At 37.0% G+C, this 24,278-nt stretch overlaps 1 protein-coding gene and 1 pseudogene across 1 annotated transcript in view; one reads left to right on the top strand and one right to left on the bottom strand.

The window, feature by feature from the left end:
* The window catches only part of FAM83B (family with sequence similarity 83 member B), an 89,820-nt gene extending 75,326 nt beyond the window's left edge, over positions 1-14,494 (top strand). Inside the window, exons 3-5 of the mRNA XM_019457450.2 lie at positions 50-214; positions 990-1,114; positions 7,978-14,494. Of these exons, the coding sequence (XP_019312995.2) occupies positions 50-214; positions 990-1,114; positions 7,978-10,279 (2,592 nt within the window). The 3' untranslated portion in view covers positions 10,280-14,494. The remainder of the gene's footprint in view (positions 1-49; positions 215-989; positions 1,115-7,977) is intronic.
* A 916-nt stretch (positions 14,495-15,410) lies between these two features.
* LOC109271823 (transmembrane protein 258-like) lies at positions 15,411-15,798 on the bottom strand (annotated as a pseudogene).
* Between the last annotated feature and the right edge of the window lie 8,480 nt (positions 15,799-24,278).

Below are 24,278 nucleotides of genomic sequence, written 5' to 3'. Positions count from 1 at the left end.
CTTTCCCTATTGGGTATCTAAAATTGTTTTGCCTTTTTATCTTTAATAGGTCATTGCTTTAGTGATGGATATATTCACAGATGTGGACATTTTCAAAGAAATAGTGGAGGCATCAACTCGAGGGATATCTGTATATATTCTGCTTGATGAGTCCAACTTTAATCATTTCCTAAATATGACTGAAAAACAGGGCTGTCAAGTTCAACGACTCAGGGTAAGAATTCCATGTTTGTTTTTTCTTCAATTGTTTTGTGTACCATTTTTATCTCAGTTGAATTTAAGGCAGGTTAAGCTATATTATTCCAAATATATCTGTATATAATATGTATCTATGTCTACATATATGTAACACACACAGAAATATATTTAAGGTGGCATAATGATTAATCGCAGAAGTGTATGCTTGTACTTTTTGAAATGTGACTGAAACCACACATTCTCATGATGGTCTATAAGATGCTTTTCTTGATGATGGAGCACTTAAGTTTCTGAGTTAACTTTGCTCAGTCATAATGAGTGCTTCAGTTTCTCCATGCATATAACCTTGAAACCACTGACTCAAGTGATTCTTTCATTCAGATGTTACTTATCACAATCATTAGGCACAGTGTTTTCAGTTACATGTGGCTTCTTTAAAAAAAGTGTGGATTTTCATTGTAGTTATTGTGGAATCATGCCACTATAACCTGAAAGGCTGTCTTACAATAGGATCCTAGGTGGTTTATAAAACCGTTCTGTATAAATGTAACATAATGCCTCCTGTTTATGTTATGCTAAGATACATCTATATTTTTTAGTGACTTTTTCTTAGGTGTTTTTTGGGGGGGTGATGTTTAAAAATTTGCTTTTACTATTTTTTGTTATGTGTTTTTTACAAAAAAGATTATTTCAAGTATACTTTTTTGGTACTAAGATTTTATATTGACATATATTTCACATTCAAAATATCTCCTTTCTAGTTATAACTTTATATTTACATGTAATTCTAGAATATTCGAGTGCGGACAGTAAAAGGCCAAGATTATCTTTCAAAAACAGGAGCAAAATTTCATGGAAAATTAGAACAGAAGTTTTTGTTAATTGACTGCCAGAAAGTTATGTATGGTTCTTACAGGTAAGATCATTGTGTTTACCTCCAGTATCATTAATCATTTATAGAATTTATTAGTTTCAAATATTAATGTAATCTGTTTAGATATTTCTTAGAAATAAAAAAGAACCTTTGCATGGAAGCTTGGAGACTTGGGTTTCAGTTCTGGCTGTACCTCTAAAGAACATTAAGACATTGGGGAAGTCATACAACTTCCTCGTGCTCCAAGTTCTTCATCCCCAAATTGAGATGGGTAACAAACATTTCAGGTTCCCTATAGTTCTCTAATGCCAAAAGTTTTTGTTCCTTATGAAAATCGTTGCAGTATGAGCTTAATAACATTTATTCATAAAAATAGAAGCTCTTTATTGCTTTGAAGAACCTGTCAGATTATTTTTATTTTAGTATTATTAAGAATCTGATAGTCAGTCATGTAGTCACTATGTATAGTACTACCCAAAATGCATTTCAGAGTCTGGCTGTTAAAAATGCCATAATAGACACTAGACAAGGTTACACAGGTTACTATTATCGGCATCATTCAAGGTCCCCATTGGGAGAATACCTCCTCCATTCCTCTGTTCCGGCTAGTCTCTTCTACTTATGTCATCCCCAGTCCTTACCACTTATCTACAAAGCAGTTGTTTGCATCTACATTTATCAGTGATGAAACTGAAGTTCCAGAAGGTTAAGTGACTTGTCAAAACCCCACAGCTAAAGGCCAACAGCAGTCCAGGGCTGGCAGCCCAGTCCAAGCTCTGCTTGTTCCAGAGTAAAAGTGCTGCCCTAATACTCTCACAAATTCTGGGCATCAGTCCTGAATGGGATGTACAATCAGATTGTATCAACAGGCAGATTGAAATACCAACAAGCACATGTGAACTTCTAGGTCACCAGGGCAGCACAGACTCCCAAGGAGCCAGGAGAACTATGGGGGTAAACAGGGCAGTGCGAGGGGAAACTTTTGCTTCTTCCCTTAATAATTTAAAAAGTCCACAAGAAGGAGCCAGTATGTTGATGTGATTGGCCATGGGCAAGTTGTTTAACTTGGTTCCACTTAGGTTTGCTCCGCTGTAAAGGATAATCCTCGAGCCTATCTCACCTTCTTGTCATGAGAATTAAATGAGTTAATGCATCCGTAACCCCTAAAGTCAGCTATTATTTTAGGTATATTTTAGCCACTACTACCTGGTAACTTTCCCTTTAAGCTCAGAGACCTTTTTTTGAAAGTGCTGTTTGTAGTTCTAAAGGAAAACTTGTTAAGAGCAGAAATTACAACCAGTGCTTGAAATTAATGAGTCCCTTTAAAGACTCATTATATGTGTATGTATTTGTTCAGACCCACTTGGTTTTACAGGGTTTTTAATTGAAATTTTAATTAAAATTAGGAGTTCGCTTGACTTCTAGAATGGTATTTATTAATCTCACCATAATGAATGCTTTCTGTTTTTATTATTTAACTTGACTTTTAAGATTACCTTGAACCATAAATTCACCTTAACTTTGTTTTGCTACCACTAGGCATTAATAGGTGCTGTATATTGAGATGACAATGGCTAAACTACTTTCAAATTGATATTGGGAAAAGCAAACAAACCACAGGAACAAAAACCCTTTATCTTTCTATGTACATCATAAGCCAGAGGCAGAATTTAAGTTACTATTTATGGAAGTGAGGATCGAATGCCTAGTACTGCAGATGATAAAAATTCACCCAAACTCTTATCTAACAACTCTACTTTCCTTATTAGTCCATGTTAATTTTAAATACACTTCTTGAAAAAAATATGGTTGTCAGCCCTTTTTTTTTTTTTTTTTCTTTTCTTCTTTCTACTAATTATCTCGGACCTTTCCTGTTAACAGTATTCTAACAGGATCTGGTGGAATAATTATGAACCAGTCTTCATAGAAACTGGTTAAAAATTTAATTATTTTTGGTGAAAACCAGTCTTTGTCTCATATTCCAATATCACCATCATTTTCCTTATAGCCCAAATCAAAATGCCACTGTCTTTAGTTCAAAATTCTTTGCCCTAAAACGTCTTCCTATTCTAAACTGCAAGCATTTATTTCCAGAGAGGCCTGATGTCAGCACTAACCACAGTCACACATTGTGTGACGGTTCAGTCATTGTGATGACAGTTTTATCGCAAAAACAGGACAAGTGTTTTGGTCTCTCATGATACTAACATTGATGAGATAAAACACATATACTTTTTATCAATGTGTGCAAATTGAATTGTGAATTGGATGCCCTTGTTTGAAATTGTCGTATGAAATCTGGAACATATTTAGTAAAGTAATGTCTACAAATTTGACTGGGAGAGAATTTTATAAGCATTTTTTTAAATCTTGCTGTCTCTATAAAAGCTACTTTCACAAGACAAGTTTCACTGAAGTTGTTGGCTTCCAGGTGCCATCTCTGGTCAGACTTGAAGATTGTCACGTTGAGAGATCCATGCTACAGCCAGCAGCATGTCACTGCTTTCACTCCGTAGACTTCCCTGTGTGATCCCCAGCCAGGAACTCAGAGTTTTTGAGCCTCTTTTTAATAAGTAAATTCATAATCACATTCCCAACTGCAGGAGTGTGACAGTGGGTCTGGGGGGAATGGGAGTAGTAAGTTCACTTTATTTTTTATCTAGGTAAATATGTGCACACTTTTTTAAAAATCAAATATTACTAAAAGATATGTTATACAAAAGTTTTTGTTCTCCATGTCTCTCCATTGCTGGATCCTGATCTCCAGGTGCAATTATTTAATTCTTTGAGCTGGTTCTTCCCATACTTACTCCATTCTCTTACATAATGTGATTATACTGTGAATGCTCAATCTATCACTTTTAGGTATTATGTCTTGACTCTATCGTATGATGATTGAAGGGTTATATTTCTATTCACCCATATCCACTTTCCCTCCTGCTTGCCATTCACCCCGTACAGTTTTATCAAAATTGTTTGCTAAGTAAGAAGTCTCAATTTACATTACTAAAGTTGTGTCAGAATTGATCGCTGATGAGTCATAGAGTCATTTGTGATATGCTTCCTTTTTTATAACAAAGTTAATGACCATTTGGTTTTGGTTTTATTCATTGTCTTTGCTTTCTGTTTATCTATTGCTATGTTTTTTCCAGTTGATTCTGAAGATTTCTTAGCACATGAACAACTTTTCCAAATGCTCAGTTACTGCCAAGTTTGTCGTGTCCAATCTGGACTGGCAGATCTTTAACCTGAAACACTGCTAGGGTTCTGCAATTTCCCGTATTCCTGGGCAGTTTGAGCCACAATTTCTTGTATCCCATCTTAATCCTATTTTTCCTTCTTTTTTGTTTCTAAGTCATAGTTTTTTCTCTCATTTGCTCAAGAATACTTTCCGTCAGCATGGAATTTTTTTTTAAGTCCAGAAATTTATAATTTTAGGTGGTTAATGACTTAACTAGAGATGGAACTCTAAGCTGAATCATTTTTCCTTCAAATTTGAAAGACATTGACTGACAATCAAACATGCTGTTGAGAAGTCTCAAACAGTTATTATTCTTTTTATGTAACTTTTTTTTTTCTCCTTTCTAGAAACATCTAAGGTTTCTCTTTATTCCCTGCTATTCTCAAATTTGTTATGTTTCTAGATCTAGGTCTTTTTTATTTATTGTTCTAAGCAATCCAAGTACTCATGTCTTTCAATTCTGAAACAATTTCTCATATATTCTTTGCTCATTTCTTCTCCTCAGTTGTCTCTATTGTCTCTCTCTCTGGAATTCTTATGAACTGGATATCTGCTCCCATTGTTTTTTTATTTTTTTCCCCTATGATTTTCTATCTGGGAGTGGATAGAATTGTAACGTCTGGGGGATTTTCTCAATTGTTCATTCTAACACATCTATTATAACTTAATTTTTTTTTTTTTTTTTTTGCTATAGGGGCACTTGGGTGGCTCAGTCGGTTAAGTGTCCGACTTCGGCTCAGGTCATGATCTCATGGTCTATGGGTTCCAGCCCTGAATCAGGCTCCATGCTGACAGCTCAGAGCCTGGAGCCTGGTTTGGATTCTGTGTCTCCTCTCTCGGCTCCTCCCCTGTTTGTGCTCTCTCTCTCTCTCTCTCTCTCAAAAATAAATAAACATTAAAAAAAAAATTTGCTATCAAATATTTTGAATATCTGCAAATTTCACCATTTTCAAAGTATCCTTTGTGTGTGTGTTTTTTTTTTTTATAGATGCATGATCTTCTCTATTGCTTTGAAGACACTGATTATAGTTTTTATGTGTCTGTGTTTTTATACATATTCTTATTTGTGCATTTTCTGTTTTCTCCATTTGTCTTTCTCCTGTTTGTTTTGGTCTCTGTTTTGCATCTAAGTTTTTAAGCTTTATAAGGAATCTTCTAAACTTTCATTAAATGTCTGCTGATCTTTTGCTACGTATTGATAAGGGACTCAAATGCTTATTGGAAATCGCATGGGAAATCCTTATCAACTGTTGGGTTTACAGGAGGGTGATTGGCTGAGGTTCTCACATTTTATAGGAAGTTCCCTGAAGGTCAGTAAAACAATTCTTTTATTTGGGGCTATTCAGTGTTTCCAGAGAATAATCTTCAAATTGAATATATACCCTTGAGTGTCTTCCTTTTACATATCACAATATTGTTTTCTGATTTACCAAACCTGGAAAACTTTTCCAGTTGTAACATATTCCCCAGTACCATTACCTTGTCAGTTTCCTAAGCTCAACACGTGGAGGTTATTTTTATTTCAGAAACTATACACATCCTTTAGGACATGCAGATATTCTGGTTCTCTCTTCTTGTTACTGGCTCAACATTTTTACTCTTTATTCCAATTTCTGTACTGGCTTAGGCTCTTATCACCTTATGTCAATTCTTTTACTCATCACAGTAAATGCAGTCCCTCATCCTTCACATCTGTGTTACAAAGAGCTACCGGGAAAAAAATCAGTCCTCAAACATCATTTTATTTTAATTGATCCGAATTTGGAAATAAATCCTGTACAAACTCTCTGCTTTCCAGATTTTCCCCCTTTGCTCATCAGTCTGTAATAAAACTTCTTTACTTCAGCTAAACAGAATTTGTTTTCTCTGTTCAACCAAAAGAAGGCCATTCTTGCTTCCTTTCTTTTCCTGTATGTTTCTTCTTCCACACAAACTGTTCCATGCCTTTCGTGCTTGAACTTCGGGGTTATCTGGCTTCTTTCAGAATACAGCCAAAACCCTGCTTGTCTCTGGGGCTTTTCTCATAGGTGATAGCTGACTATTCAATTCCTTTACTTGCTCTTTCGCACAAATTTTATATTCATATCTGCAGTGGGGTTGAAAATTCCTTTAATCATTCACATTGTGTCACTTATTTTAAGTCAGCCTGGTGGCCCGCACATCTGCACAAAAAGACCACCCGGTAAATGATTCTTCTCATACCATGCTTTCAATAAGCATACTAGACAAAACTGAGTATATCAGAATAGTAAGATTCTTAAGTTGTACACTCCTTATGATATTTTGTATATTTTAAATTCTTACTCTACACATTCTCTTAGTATTTTCATCTGCCTTTGCTATTGTGTCCCCTCTATAAACAGTAAGCTCGTTCATTGTAGAGAATGTCTCTGTCTCCTTTTTCCTTTATTAACCCCTGTTATGTCATGTACAGTATTTGATATATAGCATACTAGAGATTCCTTTTTTAGCTCAGTGACTCTGTGTTACATTATCTAAATTTTTACATGTCAGATTTATATTTTTATATGAAATTCCAACTGTCATTTTTAAATTGTAGAAATTTCACAAAGTATTATAAAGTAGTTACAAACATTAACTTCCTAGAAATTGTATTTTATATTAAAAGATCTCACTTGGCATCCCAAAGCCCTGGCTTCCCAAAGTATACTTACTAAGTAGGCCACAGAGATAAAATGCATGTATTAGCAAAGGCCTATCTTGCATTTTAACATTCTAGAACTATAAGGAATGGTAGGATTATGCTAGCAATTTGGACATGAGGAAACTGAGGCCCAAGCTCATGTGGGTGGATAGCTCAGCAGAAGCCAGGTCTCTCAACTTTCCTACTGATACTGGCTTGCCTGCATTCTGCCAGGATGCTCTATATAAAATACAATGTTTTTTATTCCATAACATCTTAGTAGGCAATGTGCAAAATGTACACCAGGTTTTTCTTTGGACTTGTAGAAAGTAATGTCAAAAATTATGGGTAGTTTCAAAGCCAGGACTTGAATTGCTTTGTTATTTAAAATATGAATGGGGGCTGGCACCTGGGTGGCTCATTTCGCACCTGACTTTGGCTCAGGTCATGATCTTGCAGTTTATGAGTTCTAGCCCCACATCGGGCTCTGTGCTGACAGCTCAGAGCCTGGAGCCTGCTTCGGATTCTGTGTCTCCCTCTCTCTTTGCCCTTCCCCTGCTCACACTCTGTCTCACTCTCTCAAAAATATACATTAAAAAATGTTTAGGGGCACCTGGGTGGCTCAGTTGGTTGGGCGTCTAACTTTGGCTCAGGTCATGATCTCATGGTTTGTGAGTTCAGGCCCTGCGCTGGACTCTGTGCTGACAGAGCCTGCTTTGGCTTCTGTGTCTTCTTCTCTCTCTGCCCCTCCCCACTCATGCTCTGTATCTCTCTCCTTCAGATATAAATAAACATTAAGAACATTTTTTAAAAATGTTAATTATGAAATGGGGGAGTAGGGAGTTCCAGGGACTGCAAGCAAGTAACGATTGAAGATGTTCTAAATTGTCGTAGCTGAGGAAAACAAGCAAAAAATACTCTTGTTGACATTAAATGACAAATTTTGCTTAGTGGATTTATATATTGTCCTTAATCTTTTAACAGCAAAATTAAAATTTTCCCATTTTGATTCTTTTCCAGCTACATGTGGTCGTTTGAGAAAGCTCACCTCAGCATGGTTCAGATAATCACAGGACAACTTGTTGAGTCTTTTGATGAAGAATTTAGAACTCTTTATGCCAGATCCTGTGTCCCCAGTCCATTCGCCCAGGAAGAATCAGCAAGGGTGAAGCATGGCAAATCACTCTGGGAGAATGGCACCTACCAGCGTTCAGTTTCTTCACTAGCTTCTGTTTCCAGCCAAAGAAACCTTTTTGGCAGACAGGACAAAATTCACAAACTAGACTCTAGTTACTTCAAAAACAGAGGGATATACACTCTAAATGAACATGACAAATATAGCATAAGAAATCATGGCTACAAGCCTCATTTTATTCCAAATTTTAATGGTCCAAATACAGTCCGTCAGTATCAATCCAGTCAAATAAATGAAAATTGGAAGAGGCATAGTTATGCTGGAGAACAGCCAGAAACAACACCATACCTGCTGCTTAACAGGGCTCTGAATCGAAACATCAATCCTCCAGGTAATTGGAAAAAGCCTTCGGATAGTCTGAGTGTGGCGTCCTCATCACGAGGCGGCTATGCAGGTCACCGTAATACACCTGCCCAGAGTTTTGCTGATCGGCTTGCCCAGAGAAAAACAACAAATCTCGCAGAAAGGAACTCAAATGTGCGGCGGTCTTTTAACGGGACAGATAATCATATTCGATTTTTGCAACAACGAATGCCAACCCTTGAACATACCACAAAGTCGTTCTTGCGTAACTGGAGAATCGAATCCTACTTAAATGATCATTCAGAAGCTGCACCTGATTCAAATGGATCGGCTCTAGGTGACCGGTTTGAGGGCTATGAAAGTTCTGAAAATTTGAAAGCCAACGCCCTTTATACTCATTCTCGGCTTCGTTCCTCTTTTGTGTTTAAACCCACTTTACCTGAGCAGCAGGAAGTTAACAGTTGTACAACCGGCTCCTCAAATTCAACTGTCGTCGGTTCCCAGGGAAGCGACACACCTAAGGAGGTCCTGGACACCCCTACGAGTGTACAGCATGTGACAGACAAGCCCTTGCCGGAATCAACTCCGAAGCTCCCATTGCAGTCGGAGGCACCCAAAATGCACACCTTGCAGGTTCCCGAAAACCACTCAGCTGTCTTACATCAAACTACAAATGGCCATCCAGAGTCAAACAACTATTTATATACATCCTTGTGTGTAAATAAGCAGACAGAAAATCCAAAGAATCAACAAAATGAGAATCTGCTCAAAAGGCGAAGTTTTCCATTCTTTGACCACTCAAAAGCCAATTTAGATCACGGACACAGTAAGCATTATGTATATAGTACACTCACCAGGAGTCGAGTTAGACAACCAGAAAAACCCAAAGAGGATTTGCTGAAAAGTTCTAAGAGCATGCACAATGTGACTCAGAGCGCGGAAGAGGACAGGGAGGTCATCAAGAGAGACCCTCCGAGTGGCACTACCACCAAGTCAATTTCCATTGCTGCTTTGCTTGAAATGAATAAAGATGAACCTAGCAAAGAACTGACTTCAAAAAAGGAAGTTAAAGGTTCGCCAAGTTTTTTGAAAAAGGGGTCTCAGAAGTTAAGGTCATTACTTAGCCTTACCCCAGAAAAGAAAGAAAATCTATCCAAAAATAAAGCACCTGCCTTTTATAGAATGTGTAGCAGTTCTGACACGTTAGTTTCTGAGGCTGAAGAGAATCAAAAACCAAAGAAGTCAGAGCCAAAAATTGATTCATCTCCCAGAAGAAAGCGTTCTTCCTCATCAAACTCTCAAGGCAGTATTCACAAGAGTAAGGAAGATGTAACAGTTAGCCCATCCCAGGGGATCAGTTCTCCATCCGAGGAAGGTAGTAAAACAATACCTTCTTCAGGTCCAGTTGAGAACAAGTTCTTGGAAAGGGCAGGTGATGCTTCTGCCCCTAGATTTAACACCGAACAGATCCAATACCGAGATTCAAAGGAGATTAATACAGTTCTTGCTCCTGAAAGAAAACCAGCTTCTTCTCCAAGACCAAAGCCCAATGAGCTTCTAAGATCTCACTCAACTGACAGGCGCATTTACAGTCGTTTTGAGCCATTTTATAAGATTGAAAGCTCTATTCAGCCTGCAAGCAACCTGCCAAATACTGGTGTGCATCGCCCAGAAATAAAATCCACAACTGTGGGCAATAGTTATGGCAGGTCCAGCCCACTGCTTAATTACAATACTGGTGTATATCACTCATACCAGCCAAATGAAAACAAGTTCCGAGGATTTATGCAGAAGTTTGGAAACTTCATACACAAAAATAAGTGAAATACTGTAACTTCAAATAGTTTTAAAAATACAAATGACTGTAACTATAAATATTTGTCCAAAGAACCCTGTGGATGGTTTTTGTAACATGCCAATAGATTTCTATAGGGACAGAGTTTGGGGGTATGATGTAAATGTTTACCAGTGTACTAATGTATACAGTAAAGTTCTGTGTGATAAAGTTAGTTGTACTTAATTGCAGTGTAGATGGAATGTCTCTATACACATGACTTTTAAATGGTAGTGGTAAAAAAAAATGTAATTGTTTTCTTCGGACTGAAGATCTACTTAGGTCTCAAAATAGAAACTTTAGTGGAGAGATGGTGTATGGATTTTAAGCATTCATTCTAAAGCCTTTCCCTTGAAAAAAGGATCATTATACTCTCAATGGCCCTTTATAATATATCTTTATGGGTTCTCATATCTTCACATTATGAGAAAATAGGACAAAGCCTTTTTGGGTTTTAATTATCTTTAAATTCTACAGGGTAACTTGTTATATTTTATTAGTGTTTTATTAATTTTCCTGTGGAACATATGCAACTGGTTGGGCAGCAGCAGTACAATTTAAGTTATATAGCTCAGCACATCTTTCATTTTAACTGAGGTGTTTGCAGACTCTCAGCCTCATATAGTACATGGTAGGAATTTCTTTTCCTAATTTTTTGAAAACCATCCAGGTTGTCTTTCTTTCCACTCTGGACCAAGGGAGCCTATATTCCACTCACCAGTCAGCTGCTGAACTTTTGTAACCATTCCTTCTTTGAAACTTAGAGCAAGCAATAGATATTTGGGAAACTTGAATTGTAAACTTCTGCCTAAATTTTTATCTTGGATTAGTATGGCAATGCTTAGTGTTTTGCTTACAAAAATCCATGATCTTTTTTACGCTGTGCCAAATACAATATGACTGTGTACTGTTTTCATAAAAGTTCTGTGATGAAACTGAGAATTGGTATCTGGCCCATTTCTTCCATGACAGTCAAGCCTGGTTGAAAGTTTTAAATCCTTCGATATCTTAATCTGATGATGATATTTACATCAGAAGATACCCTTTGCCTTTCTTAGAGTAATGAAATTAAAGGCCCACATCCATTAAAGAGATTTAACTTGACTTTACTTCATCCACAAAGTACAGAATTCAAGAAACAATGGATCATTTGAGAAGTGTGAAGTGTTTCTGTAAGACTTTAAATATATTATTTAACAGCTTCTGAGCTGCAGTGTGGCCAATATGTTGTTTTAAAAATTCAAGACTAAGTTAAATAATGTCTATGTCATTAAATTAAAAGAACAGCCTTAAAATGTCAGCCATTAAAATAATTGTCCATAGTATTAAAATACCATGATAAGAACATGACAAGAGAAAACATGACAGTAGGGAAAATAAAACCTAACATTTATTGAGCACTTTTATAGAACCTATTGTTCCCACAACAATTATTTTGCGGTACCTTTGTCCTCATTATTTGTAGGTGATGATTGAGGTGATAAATGAGAGGTAAGGCCCCTAACTCACACAGTTAAAAGGTAATGGTGCTAAAGTGTCTAACATGCAGTCATATCCCTCCCAAATGTGTTCAATATTGGCCTCACCTGAACTATTGAGAATCAAATGAGAGAATGTTTATATTTTCTGATTCAACAGTAATCCGCTAAGAAAGGTTTACTTGAATTCCACTGGACAACAAGGACACGCAGGGGCTTAAAATAATCATAGTAGGTGAGATAGGGAATGAAATCGACATTAATTTCCGATTGTAACTTAGCCGGCCAGGTTTAATTGCTAGGCCACCATTTTGATCTTGTGCTGGTTAACCTGTGACAACAAAAAGAAGGAAAAGGAACCATAAGTGAATTTAACCTGTGTTTGTGCTAGGGAAAGCAGTCCATTGGGTTAGGAAGCTGGGCAGGGAATGGAACTCAATGTTAAATATATGATCCCCTTAACTCTTGACAATGGCCCTGTGAAGTACGTACATCCTTTTTTGCAAATGAGAAAACTAGTCCTCAGAGAAGTTACAAAATCTTCCAAGAGTTGCATGGCTCTGAATTGGTATAACTGGGTTTAAACACAAAAGCCTGTAGTTTTAATACCTTTTTTTTTTTCTTTTTGAGAGAAAGTGACCAGGGGAGGGATACAAGGGGGAGTTGGCCAGAGGCCCGAAGCTGGGTCTATGCTGACAGTTGCAAGCCCGATGTGGGGCTCGAACTCATGAACTGCAAGATCATGAACTGAGCCAAAGTCAGACGCTCAACCAACTGAGCCACCTAGGTGCCCCCTGTAGGTTTGGTACTATACCTTACCATACCTTGTTGGCTTCTACTCCACCATGATTGAGGAACCTTTCCTGAAAGTTGTCTCTCTCCTTTGCTCTATCTTTACAAATTGTAGAAATATACCAGTAACTGTACAGCAATACCATTTTAGAAACACAAATCCAGAATATAAACTCAGTTTAACATTATTCATAAAAGTGGGTTTTAAGACTCATAATCTTATTGTTATAAGAGTCCCATTGTTTTGGAAAGCTGTGTAATAGATTGGAAATTTAGCACAGTTCCTAATAAATTAATATCATAAAAATAAAATTGAGAAGGAAAGTTATTTTTCTTTCTTGAAAAATAATAACAGGAAAAGTAGCCAGTTGTATTTACAAAAATACTGTTGTATTTACAAAAATTTTGCATTTTTTAAATGACCTTTGGAATGTGCATTTCCTTATAATCAGATAAATTCAGTTGCAATGAAAAAAACCTAATTGCTAGTGGGTTAGTTTTCAGAATCCTCTGGCAATTGTATAATCTTCATATATTAGTATAAAATTATTAAAAATCATTAGAATTGGAGTCCAGTGAATGAAAGAGATTTTTCATTTTGCTCTTAGAAAGTCATTTTTGTAATTATGAACCATGGTCCTTTACCCACTCACCAAAGGCAGAACCCATAGCTAACCAAACCAAATTGACTTTAATATTACCCATTCTTTGTCTCTTAGATGGGTCAAGGGGATAAAGGGCTAAGGGGATAATGGGCTAATTGTCTTTAGGCAGCTCTGAAATTGGAGTCCCTAAAATGTAGAGCAAGATAACTTTGAAGCTGAAATTGCATAGACTAGTTTTAATCATGTTTAATTACAAGCAAAAGCTTGTTGCTTTTTTGTACAGCCACTGCCATCATTTCTGGAAGCATAGATAGCTTTTAAATAGTCCCTGAATCGCTCCTTTCCCTAGTGGAATTGAGAAGTGCAGGGTGCTTTATTTCATCTACCTGTGACAAGTAGCTTGGGCTTTTGCACAGATTTATATTCTTCTACCTTTTTTTCCCCTTTTATTTATTTTTTCCTCCAGAAACATCTGTATTTCAGAATCTATACTTTCCAAAGTTTCTGTGGCTGAGAAATTCCTCAGGGTTAAGACTGAGTAAGCACGTAATACTTCAGATAATTTACTCAAGAGTTTAAGTTTTAAACAGACACTATCCAACTTTATGGATATAATCATTTCAAGCAAAATACTTTTTCTCCCCATATCAATATTGGTGGAAAGATAATGGCACTTAGATGTACTTTCATATTACAGTTTGGTAAGGCAGTTTTTACTCTCTACATCGTACATTCGTTTGTACGCAGAAACTCAAAAAGATAGGTACAATTTCAAGGTAGTTTTGGGCAGATGTCTTCAGAATAGTTGAAGTGCCTACATCCTGAACATGCTGGTATCTCTCTACTATTATGATTGGGATTAGCCACATTTCTAATGTGGTGTGTTGAGTGATGGGTATATGTTGGCAGTCTACTTTTTATGGAAGCAAATGACCTTGTTTAACCAAGACGACATCTAGTGTGATCTAGATAAGCAAGGAAGAAGTTGAACTCTGGCTACATTCAACTTTAACTTTACTCCAGATTATCCAGTTATTCAACTCTTATTCCACAGATACTTGTCTTTCGTGAATATCTGTTAACTCAATGTGACTGGCCAAGGGATGTAAAGAAGAGTCTTTGTTTCACATTAACTACATGTGATACTGTTTGAAAAAAAGTTTGTCTTAATAGTCAGTTTGGTTCTAGAATACTTAAAATTAAAAGGATGAAATTATAAACCAAAGAGTCAATTTTTGTATACATAAATGTTATCAAAGAAGTATTCTTCCAAATTAGCCTGGTTTTAGATCTAATAAATAAATATTAACTAATTTTGTACAAACATCAATATACTGTATGTTGTTTGTTTTTTATCTTCAGATATATATGCATTTCTCCATTTAAGCATACGTTTTCACTTAGCTTTATATCATGAATTTAAATTTATGCACATTTTAATGTTTATGAATTTTGAAATAATATCTTAAACACTTTAGGTTTTATTTTTGATTAGCAATTATATTTCATACAATAATTTATCCATATTTGATATCCAGTGACAATACTCTCCCTTAAGCACAATATCATATACATTCATTCTCTATTTCTATTTCTACTGGAATATATAGTTATTTTAAATAACTTGGCACTTTGAAAAATAGAGGAAATTTTGTTAAAAAATTGATAGCTGACCTTTGTATAATGTTACAGCATTTAGCTTGTGTAAAATATTCTTAAGGTGCATTTGTACTAGATCAATTAGTGACATTAAATAATCTAGAGTCTGAAAGTTATTTAAAACTCAAAATGCATTTTTTTCTAGAAAAAAATGCCCTTTATATCACAGATTAAGATGCAGTCAAATACTGTGTATTGGGAATTAAGTAGTGTTGTTTTAAAGGCAAATGTAAGTAAGTATAATTTAAGTAGGTAAGTATAATTTTAAGGAAAAATCTTGAATTTTTCTCCATTTACCATAAATATAGATGTTTAACAAAAACCTAGTTCAATGGAATGATAAGGAAAATAGATAAGGTTTTACTTTTGTGACCATACTAAGACCAACCTGAGGTAATTGGACTAAAGATGAAAGGGGACTGAAAGGAGTAAACGTGTGCCCTGCCTGTGGGAAAGAATTACATGAGGTGAAATTACCTGAGCTGAAAGCATTGAGAGACTGAAGCAAGAGATATAGAGATGAAAACTCCTCTGAGTTAACAAAATGCAACATGCCAAATGAGACATTTCTCCCATAATAATCTATTTCAACAATCTGCCTTTTTTGTTTGTTTTTTGATGGTCACACATATGCCTTTATTCTGAACAGCAAATAGGACACTTCCAGCAGTAGTAAAAAAAAATAATAATAATTTACAAAAGTGAGAATTTGGTGAAGTCTTCTGGTTGGAACCCTTGGGAGCTCGTATGTAGATGACAACCCAGAGCAGCAAGAAGCAGGACTCCAAAGCCCATGAAAAGCGAGGCAACCTCGGAGATGAGGAGATCTTTGCTGATACCCCGACTGTACTTGGTACCTCATAAACAAAGAACTAAGCACGAAGAAATGCAAATGGCCAACAGCACCACAGTCAGATGGGGGAAGACAGCCAGCTTCACTGGGCTGGTTTATCTACTCACAGCCTCAAGATCCATTTTGCTAGGCACAGGGTAATCCACTCCTCTGCCACTGGAATCCAATCTGGCTCATTTTAACACACATACTGGGAACCTACTTTGTTCCAAGTATTCAGGTTGTAGTAGAACATTGATGTAAGGGAAAAAAAGAGAATGTCTGGATAATCAGATGCTGCTGCAAATTTTCATGAGTGTTTTAAGAATAGCCCAAACTAACAGCAAAAATGTGTATCTTACCCAAAGTCTGTCCTAATTTGTGCCTTGATGTACTCCTAGTGTCTAGCAAGTGCACAGAAGAGTTGCCTGATAAGTAGTCTGTGTATGCATTCTATCATTTCCTTAACTGTAGTTAGATAAATCCGTACATTAAAATGTACATATTATAGGTATCTAAATAGCCATTTGTACTAAAAAATATGGATGGATAAATGCAGCAGGAGTCCTAGCTTAAATTTCAGCCACATTTACCCTACAATCTGGACATCTTTACAGGTCCAACAGATCCGTTTTCTGAGGATACATATATTGGAAGAAAAGGAAACCCCTGATGAAGAATTCATTCTGAAGGAAAATGGAGTAGAGCTGCTCAAATTCAGCTCAGAGAAACTTGGCGCACAAGGGAAGGAAGTGGTGACCATATGTAAAGTCATTCAGATTGTCTAGCAATGTCAGTCATCTATGTGGGACTGCAACAGAAGAGTGACTTCCCTAAAATCTCCACAGATGATACATGGAGAGTCCAGTGTCAGGGTCGCCGCCATGGGTGCCTTCACCATGACCCTCAGCACACAGCCTCCCATTTTCAACAGCAGCGTCTCTGCTAACGCTAAGTTATAGCTACAACTGCAGACTCTACGCTGAACAACAATGAGGTATATCTACCAGTTTTGGTGTGAGCAGCGATTGGCCACGTTACCACAGGGGGCCAGAGCAGAAAAGAATAGGTACCATGAGGAAGCCAAGATAGTAAAACCTTCTAGGGAGTCCTAGAACATATACAGTGGGGAATTAGGAGGGGTGGAAATTCCACCAGAACATATTTAGATGGGAACTTACCATTCCCTTATTACTGAACTAGAATGGCTTGGCCAATACAAGTCATGTCTGTCACATATCCACAACAAACAAAGTGTTTATGACAAAATTCACAAAATGAATTTGATAGAATGGTCTCCACTGTTTTAATTAGAAAGAGGTAAATGGGAGGGGGGAAGCCAATCCCACCCCCCAAACAAAATAAAAAGAACCTTTTATCAGGGACTTAATTTAGAGAACAACTTTCAGGGTACATCCTGATATCAACACATTTTACCTTTACACTTTTTTTCTAGCTGTAGGAATAAAAATTTTTAACAATCTTTATGTGTCTCGATTACCAGGGACACTCAACTAGATTTAATAGACCATTTTTTTTTTAATTTTTACTTTTATTTATTTGTTTTTTGAGAGAGAGCATGAGCATGTACTCCAGCTAGGGAGAGAGGCAGAGAGAGAGAGGGAGAAAGAGAATCCTAAGCAGGCTGCATACCCAACATGGAGCCCAGTGCAGGGCTTTACCTCATGAAGTGTGAGATCATGACCTGAGCCCAAATCAAGAGTCTGTCACTTAAGTGACTGAATCAGCCAGGCTCCCCTAGTAGACCACATTTTTTAAAGAAAGTTCTTTTGGTGTGTGTGTGTGTGTGTGTGTAGCTTTACAAACTATCAAAATTTTATTTTGGTTCACTACTAAGACTAAATAAATTAGATACTCATTACATTAAAATAAGTGTTCTAGTTAATAAGGGTCTACGATAAAGCTCAGAACTGGATGTGTTTTTATAAATGGGATGTCAACTGAAAGAAAGCCAACCTCAAAATAGGTTAGTAAATGCTTTATTTGTTGTCTTACTGAGAACCAAAGCCCAGAAAACAGTTTTTTTCAAATTGCTTTGAGGAACTTCTCCCAAGCTTGTTAGCTTCAGGGGATGATATTTACAAAAAGGGGAAAGGGGTGTACATGCTTGTAAGCAGTTCTCCAAGTATGCGTGTGTCACAAGGTATAACTGGTTACATTTACAAAAATTAGGGTTTTCTGATTTCCACACAGACAGGAAAGCAAGACCCTTAGGTCCTCTTAATACATTGTTTTTTTGTTTTTGTTTTTGTTTTTTTTGTTTTTTTTTTTTAATCGTATCTGATTGTCCAAAAGTACTGCCTGCTTACCTCTACTTAACTAGTTTTCTGGTTCTTCCCGTTTTTGATATCTCATTGAGGTCACTTGACACATTCACAGAAGTGGACATCAGTTACCTACGGCAGTTTACGTGCACATTTCCCCTCTTAGTCAAAATGCAGCTTATGGCAGACAATGGTGACCAAGTATCTCTTTGTCCCAGGGCACTAGGAAGGTTCATGCCTAGTCAGATAAATGAGACAAATATGTCTTAAAAAGGATAACCATCTGCAAACTTCTAAATTTGCTAAAGTTTAGGAATTTTATAGCCTGAGGTATTTCATTGTGTCTAGGTATAAACTGCCAAACCTTATACAGAACGGTATATATTATTTATAGTATCCAGACGTTTGACCATCATTAGCTCAGTGCAAGTCTGAGTAGAGCCGTGCACACAACAAGAAGTTAATTTGTATAGTAAATATGTTAACAGTAAAAAGGCTAATGTCTTAGCTAGAAACATTAAAATAAGTTTAAATCAAGAATATCAGAACTAAACCAGTTAGCTAACATTTCCCCAAGACTGGGTGTTGGGTCACTTAAACCTGATATTTGGTATGATTAGCTTATTCTGGCATGGTGGAGCCCCCTGACTTAATCTAACCTCATGGGGAGTCAGCCACACAAATATGTCCCATATCTGGAATCAATTTTCACCAAAAGTCCTTGTGGTGTGGTTACAAATTAACATTCTCCTCCCTTTTGATGATTTTTTTTTCCTTAGAATAACATCACAGATCAACACTGTTCCCTCTTAGCTGGAGTTTAACTGTACTGTTCTGGACCTGGTAAGAAGTCTGTTTCATAGCTCATGAACCAGTCTTAGTCTTGGGAACAGGTCAGTTCAGTTAAACAGTTGTCTCATTTCAAGAGGTGGTCCTACAGATGGGTTCTCAAAGTTAGCCCACTGTGCAAGCAGTTAGATTTACTAAGAACAGAAAAGAAAGAAAAGAAAAGCACAGGTTAATGGGGCAAATTATAAATTCAATGTCTGAGTCCTGAGTGCTATCAGTGAGATGATTTCTATGTTGGCTCGAAGCATCTTCAGATGGAGTGAGGGTGGGCAGTGCAGTCTGATAGATTTTCCTGATTCAGTTTGAATGTCTCTGGTGATCTTTCTGTGTGGCCCATACAGCAACAGCCATGAAGATTATCTAAAAATGGCCATTGTGAAAACTAAAGTACTAAGCAATTGTGAACTGTTTGTCATACCAGTATTTCTTAGATGAACGAATTTATGAATACACTTAATACATTTTAGAAAGATGCCTTCTTGTAGCAAATTTATCAGCATGGTACAAAATATGTTTCTTAATAGACCCAAGTATCTTTAGTTTCTCTATATTAGGAAGTCAAAGGTAGATAACTAACCTATGTTAGTAATTAATGTTTTAGTATCTTGTCTTATTTGAAAATGATGTAGGTATTTAGTGGCTATCCTTCATATAATTTAACTTAGTAAACTCGAAAGTTTTAAATTACCAAAACAAACAAACAAAATCAGGGGACATACTTTAAGCAGACACAAATATTGCTGAAAAATTTATAAACTTTTCTATCTACTTGTTATTAATAAAAAAATTGAGATGTTTATCAGGTTCATCAGCTATCATTTTTTAAATTATCTTTCTTGCTGATAAATTCTGTAACAGAGGTAAGATGAGCTTATTTGAGTTTTAGTAAACCAAGGTAGAATACAAGTATTGTATTCAATGTTGACAACTAAAAAAAATCCTATTTTAATTAAACCAACAAACCTCAATTAGCGTTTTTTTAAGTTTTTTTTATTAATTTTTTTTCTAATGTTTATTTTTGAGAGAGAGACAGCACAAAGCAGGGAAGGGGCAGAGAGAGAGGGAGACAGAATCCAAGCAGGCTCCAGAAAGCTTGCAGGGGTGGGGGTGGGGCGGAGGTTGGGATCAAACTCACAAACCTGGAAATCATGACCTGAGCTGAATCAGCTACTTAACCAACCAAGCGACCCAGGCACCCGTTTTGTTTTGTTTTGTTTTTTTAAGAGAGAGAACCCGCCCACCCCTGTGAGAACAGGAGAGGGACAGAGAGAGGGAGAGAGAGAATCTCAAGCAGAGATGGTATTTGTGTCCCAGTTTTCTTTCCAGTTAGCCTGGTGAAATCTGAAGTGCTCCGAATGCTCAGCAAGCAACTCTCTCGTGCATCCCTCGGCAGAGCAGCTAAATTATCTGTATTATGAGCGGGAATCCCCACCAGACCACTGCAGGGCATACACTTAATGTCTGCACTCTCCAATGAGATGAGCTCCTGGCCCTTGAGTCTGGATTTCAGAATCTCATGTATGTCATTGTAGCATCGAGTATTCAAATTGACAAAATTATGAAGAATCTTTGATTTCTGGGATGAAGATTTGTCTCTCCCACAGAACTGCAACCTGTGCTCCACACACAACAGCGCCCCCTTCTGAATGATGCAGGAGGAACGAGACAACGTGTGGGTCCAGGAACCTGTGTTAGGAACAAAATGGCACTCTTTCCTGACTGTAGGAGAAAGAAAGAACCGTTAAGACCCGAAACCCGTGTCACACACGGAATGGCATCTTTTCTTGACTTTGCAGAAGAAAGAAAAGAAACAACAGTGAATAAGCTCTGGACCATCTACCAAGTTGGGAGGTCCAGATCCCAGGAAGAACTTAGTCTATTTATTATACTCCATCTAAGGAGACTGTTGGGCACAGAAGGCCATGCCAGTACCAAGGCTCCATTTCCTGGTGGAGTGCAGCTGAGAAAGTGGTTGTCTCTTCTGGGGTCTTTGTGGTTGCCAAATTGTCAACGGAAAGAAAGCCAAGCTCAAAATAGGTTAGTAAATGCTTTATTTATTGTCTTACTGAGGACCATAGCCCAGGAAACAGTCTTTGAGATTGCTTTGAGGAACTCTTCCAAAGCTTGTTAGCTACAGGAGTTATATATACAAATCCCTAGAGAGAGGATTCATGCTTGCAAGCAATTCTCCAAATACTTGTGTCACAGGTAAAACAGGTTACAGTTGTAAAACTTAAGGTTTTCTGGTTTCCACATAGACAGGAGAAAGACCTTTAGGTCCTCTTCATACATTATGTTTTTGTCATATCTGGTTATTCAAAAATATTGCCTGCATGCCTCCACTTAACTGGTTTTCTGGTTCTTCCTGTTTTTGATATCTTGTTGAGATCACTTGCGACATTCACAGAAGGCTGACATCAGTCACCTACTGCAGTTTTAGTCCACAGGGGAGTCCACACTTGGTTCGAGTTTTGTGTTCTCCCCCAAGCAGAATATAATACTGCTTTTTTAAAGACAAAAGAAAATTCCGTTGTTTGTTTTGCTAATTTAAGTATAACATAATGTGCATTGAGCTTTGCAAAGCATTTCTTAAAATGTGTTTTATGTGAATCAGAGTTAAACAACCTTTGTTCTATCAAGTGTTTTCACAGTGCTTGGCACAGGGAAGGGACTGACTGTAAGTGCTAATCTCATTTGATTTCCAGAGGAAAAACTAGAGAATATTTTGAATTCTAATCATGATAAGATGAAAGGCCTTGCTTTAAAATAAAATTAGATAAACATAAAAGGAAGAGCAGAGGGAAGGTGAAAACCTGAATGTACTTCTATCTTCTGGCAAAACACTTTTTGACACTGAACTTCTTTGTACTTGATTTCCTTTATAATACATGAAAATAATTATTTGATACTTTGTAGAAGTAGTTGAATATTAAAGATGTTTACTTTGTAATTTGGGTTCCCTCGAAAAAAGGGCACAAGGTAAATATTAACATAGTAGGACTAGCATTTTTAAAGTGAGTTTATGTAGTTATCTCCAGTAAACTCAAAGTTTGAGAAAGAGGTTGATTTCCAGATGTTGCAAATTAAAACTTGAAACATGTGAAGGTAAAATACATGTTTAAATATCATCTAGCTTAAAATGTTTTTGAGTGAGTTCCAAAAAATCAGAAACCAGACGTTTGGGGCACCTGGGTGGCTCAGCCAGTTAAGTGTCCAACTTCAGCTCAGGTCATGATCTCATGGTTCCTGAGTTCAAGCCTCACGTTGGGCTCTGTGCTGACAGCTCAAAGCCTGGAGCCTGCATTGGATTCTGTGTCTCCCACTCTCTCTGCCCCTCCTCCGCTGATGCTCTGTCTCTCTCTTTCTCAAAAGTATAAACATTTAGAAAAAGAAAAGAAAAAAGAAAACCAGAGATTACCAGTTGGCTAGAATGGAATGATGGCGCGGGGTGGGGGGTGTGCGGGGCAGGCCCATGGGCAGCAGGTGCTGCTCTAGCTCCTCTCGCTGCCAAGGTTCTGCTCGGGCTGTCACTTGCAGGGAGTTATAGCTCTTCCATTTGTAAAAAGGACAGCATCCCATTTCCTCTTATTGGACTCCTAAATGCAGTGGTTTTAGCGATTGTGAGATTTCTGAATGTATAATGAACATGAGAGGCCAGTTTTAAGTTATCTTTATCTCAAATCAGGGAATCCTAAAAACGTTTGGGATTCTGACTACTACCATAGCAATACACCTCAGTTTGGCTAGTGGCAAAACATGTGTTTAAAGTGTGGCAACCAGGAGTGATCCTTATCCACAGTAAATTGTGGATTTTAGACTAGTTGCATACTTTTCTACATCTGGCTCCATATTGACTTCTCCAAATTCAAGTCAGTCTTTCTTTCTTTCTTTCTTTCTTTCTTTCTCCCTCTCTTTCTTTTTGTTTCTTCTTTCTGTCTCTCTCTCCCTTTCTTTCTCTCTCCCTTTCTTTCTCTCTCCCTTTCTTTCTTCTTTCTTTCTTTCTTTCTTTCTTTCTTTCTTTCTTTCTTTTTCAAATCATTTTAGTAACCTGGCAGTGGTTCAAAATGTGGAAAGAAGATTCAAACTGGTTCCCTTAAAGGGGATGCTACCATGATTGCCTCATACAAACATGATCAAAGGCAACAATGAAACTGGATTCCAAAGAACATAGGTGGTAAGAAGGCTTTGTTGCTGGGTCAAGAGCATCTTGAAATGTTTCTTGATGGTGATTTGGTGTTGAGAGTATTAGTCATTTGAAGATAACCAAACAGGATGAGCCGAACAGCTTTGTTGTCCCAAAGGGTCAAGCTTCTTCAGTGTTGAGGTAATCCTGGAGAAAAAGGATCACACCGAAGCCAGAGTTGTAATTTCACCTTCTCATGAAAAGTAACTTCTTTTTTTAATTAACTTTTTATTTTTTTTATATTTAGTTATTTATTTATTTATTTATTTTGAGAGAGAGAGAGCAGAGGAGGGGCAGAGAAAGAGAGAGAAAGAGAATCCCAAGTAGGCTCCACACTGTCAGCATAGAGCCCAGTGCGGGGCTCGAACTCACAAACTGTGAGATCATGACTTGAGCTGAAATCAAGAGTTGGATGCTCAAACAAGTGAGTCACTGGGCACCCCTTGTCAGCAGCAACTTCTAACTCAAGTTTTCTTACTTTTTTCAGGTTTTTTTTTCTAAACATTAGTCAATATATAATCACCAAAAACCATTTGTAGGTGCATTTTTTAAAGTACTTAACAAATTATTTTTTCTGTGCCTGGAAGTTATTTGTCTTTATATCTTCCTATGTCAGAATACTAAAGAAATAAGATGAGTTGGCTTTTAATTCATTATGCATGGTATTAAATTACATCATCATACATCAAATACCATCTTTCACATTAGGGATAACAGGCCTCAAGGATTATGACATATATTTGTGGAAATTATGTGAACACGTAAGAACAATTATAGAAGGTGAGACGATAAGATAATGTGTAAGCTTATTTATTAATTTTTACCAAGGCTTATGGTTCTTAAATATAGTACTGTAGATGAATGCCTATTACGTCTTCCCCAAACTGTTACATTTGTCACTTTTTAGATAATCTATATGGTTTACTCTCAAGAACTTAGTTTTACTCAGCTGTTCATTATTTATTACATTTATTTGATCAGTTGAAATAGGTTTGAGGCTTGAAATAAAGTGTCACTATGTTGAGGAGACAGTAAAAAAGGTGGTTCAGTGGGACCACAGTATTCAACTTTATCATCCTGTGGAATTCTGCCATGTAAAAAGTATGTATATTTTTGTAGATGGCACCATCCCAGGAAGCCTAGCTTGTGCCGTAGAAAATAAGATTGAAAATGACCTTGGTAAATGGAAAAGTATTTAAAACTACAGAATGACATTCAGTTTTTAAAAATCTGAAAAACAGGCCATCTAAACATAAGTCAGGGAACAACTTGGATGCCTGGAGAGTCTATGAATCTGGACATTTAT

The sequence above is a fragment of the Panthera pardus genome, unplaced genomic scaffold (assembly GCF_024362965.1).
Source record: "Panthera pardus isolate Hobbes unplaced genomic scaffold, ASM2436296v1 HiC_scaffold_17, whole genome shotgun sequence".
NCBI classification, from domain to species: Eukaryota; Metazoa; Chordata; class Mammalia; order Carnivora; family Felidae; genus Panthera; species Panthera pardus.
The sequence above is the reverse complement of the archived record's forward strand: the minus strand, read 5'-3'. Positions and strand labels throughout refer to the sequence as shown.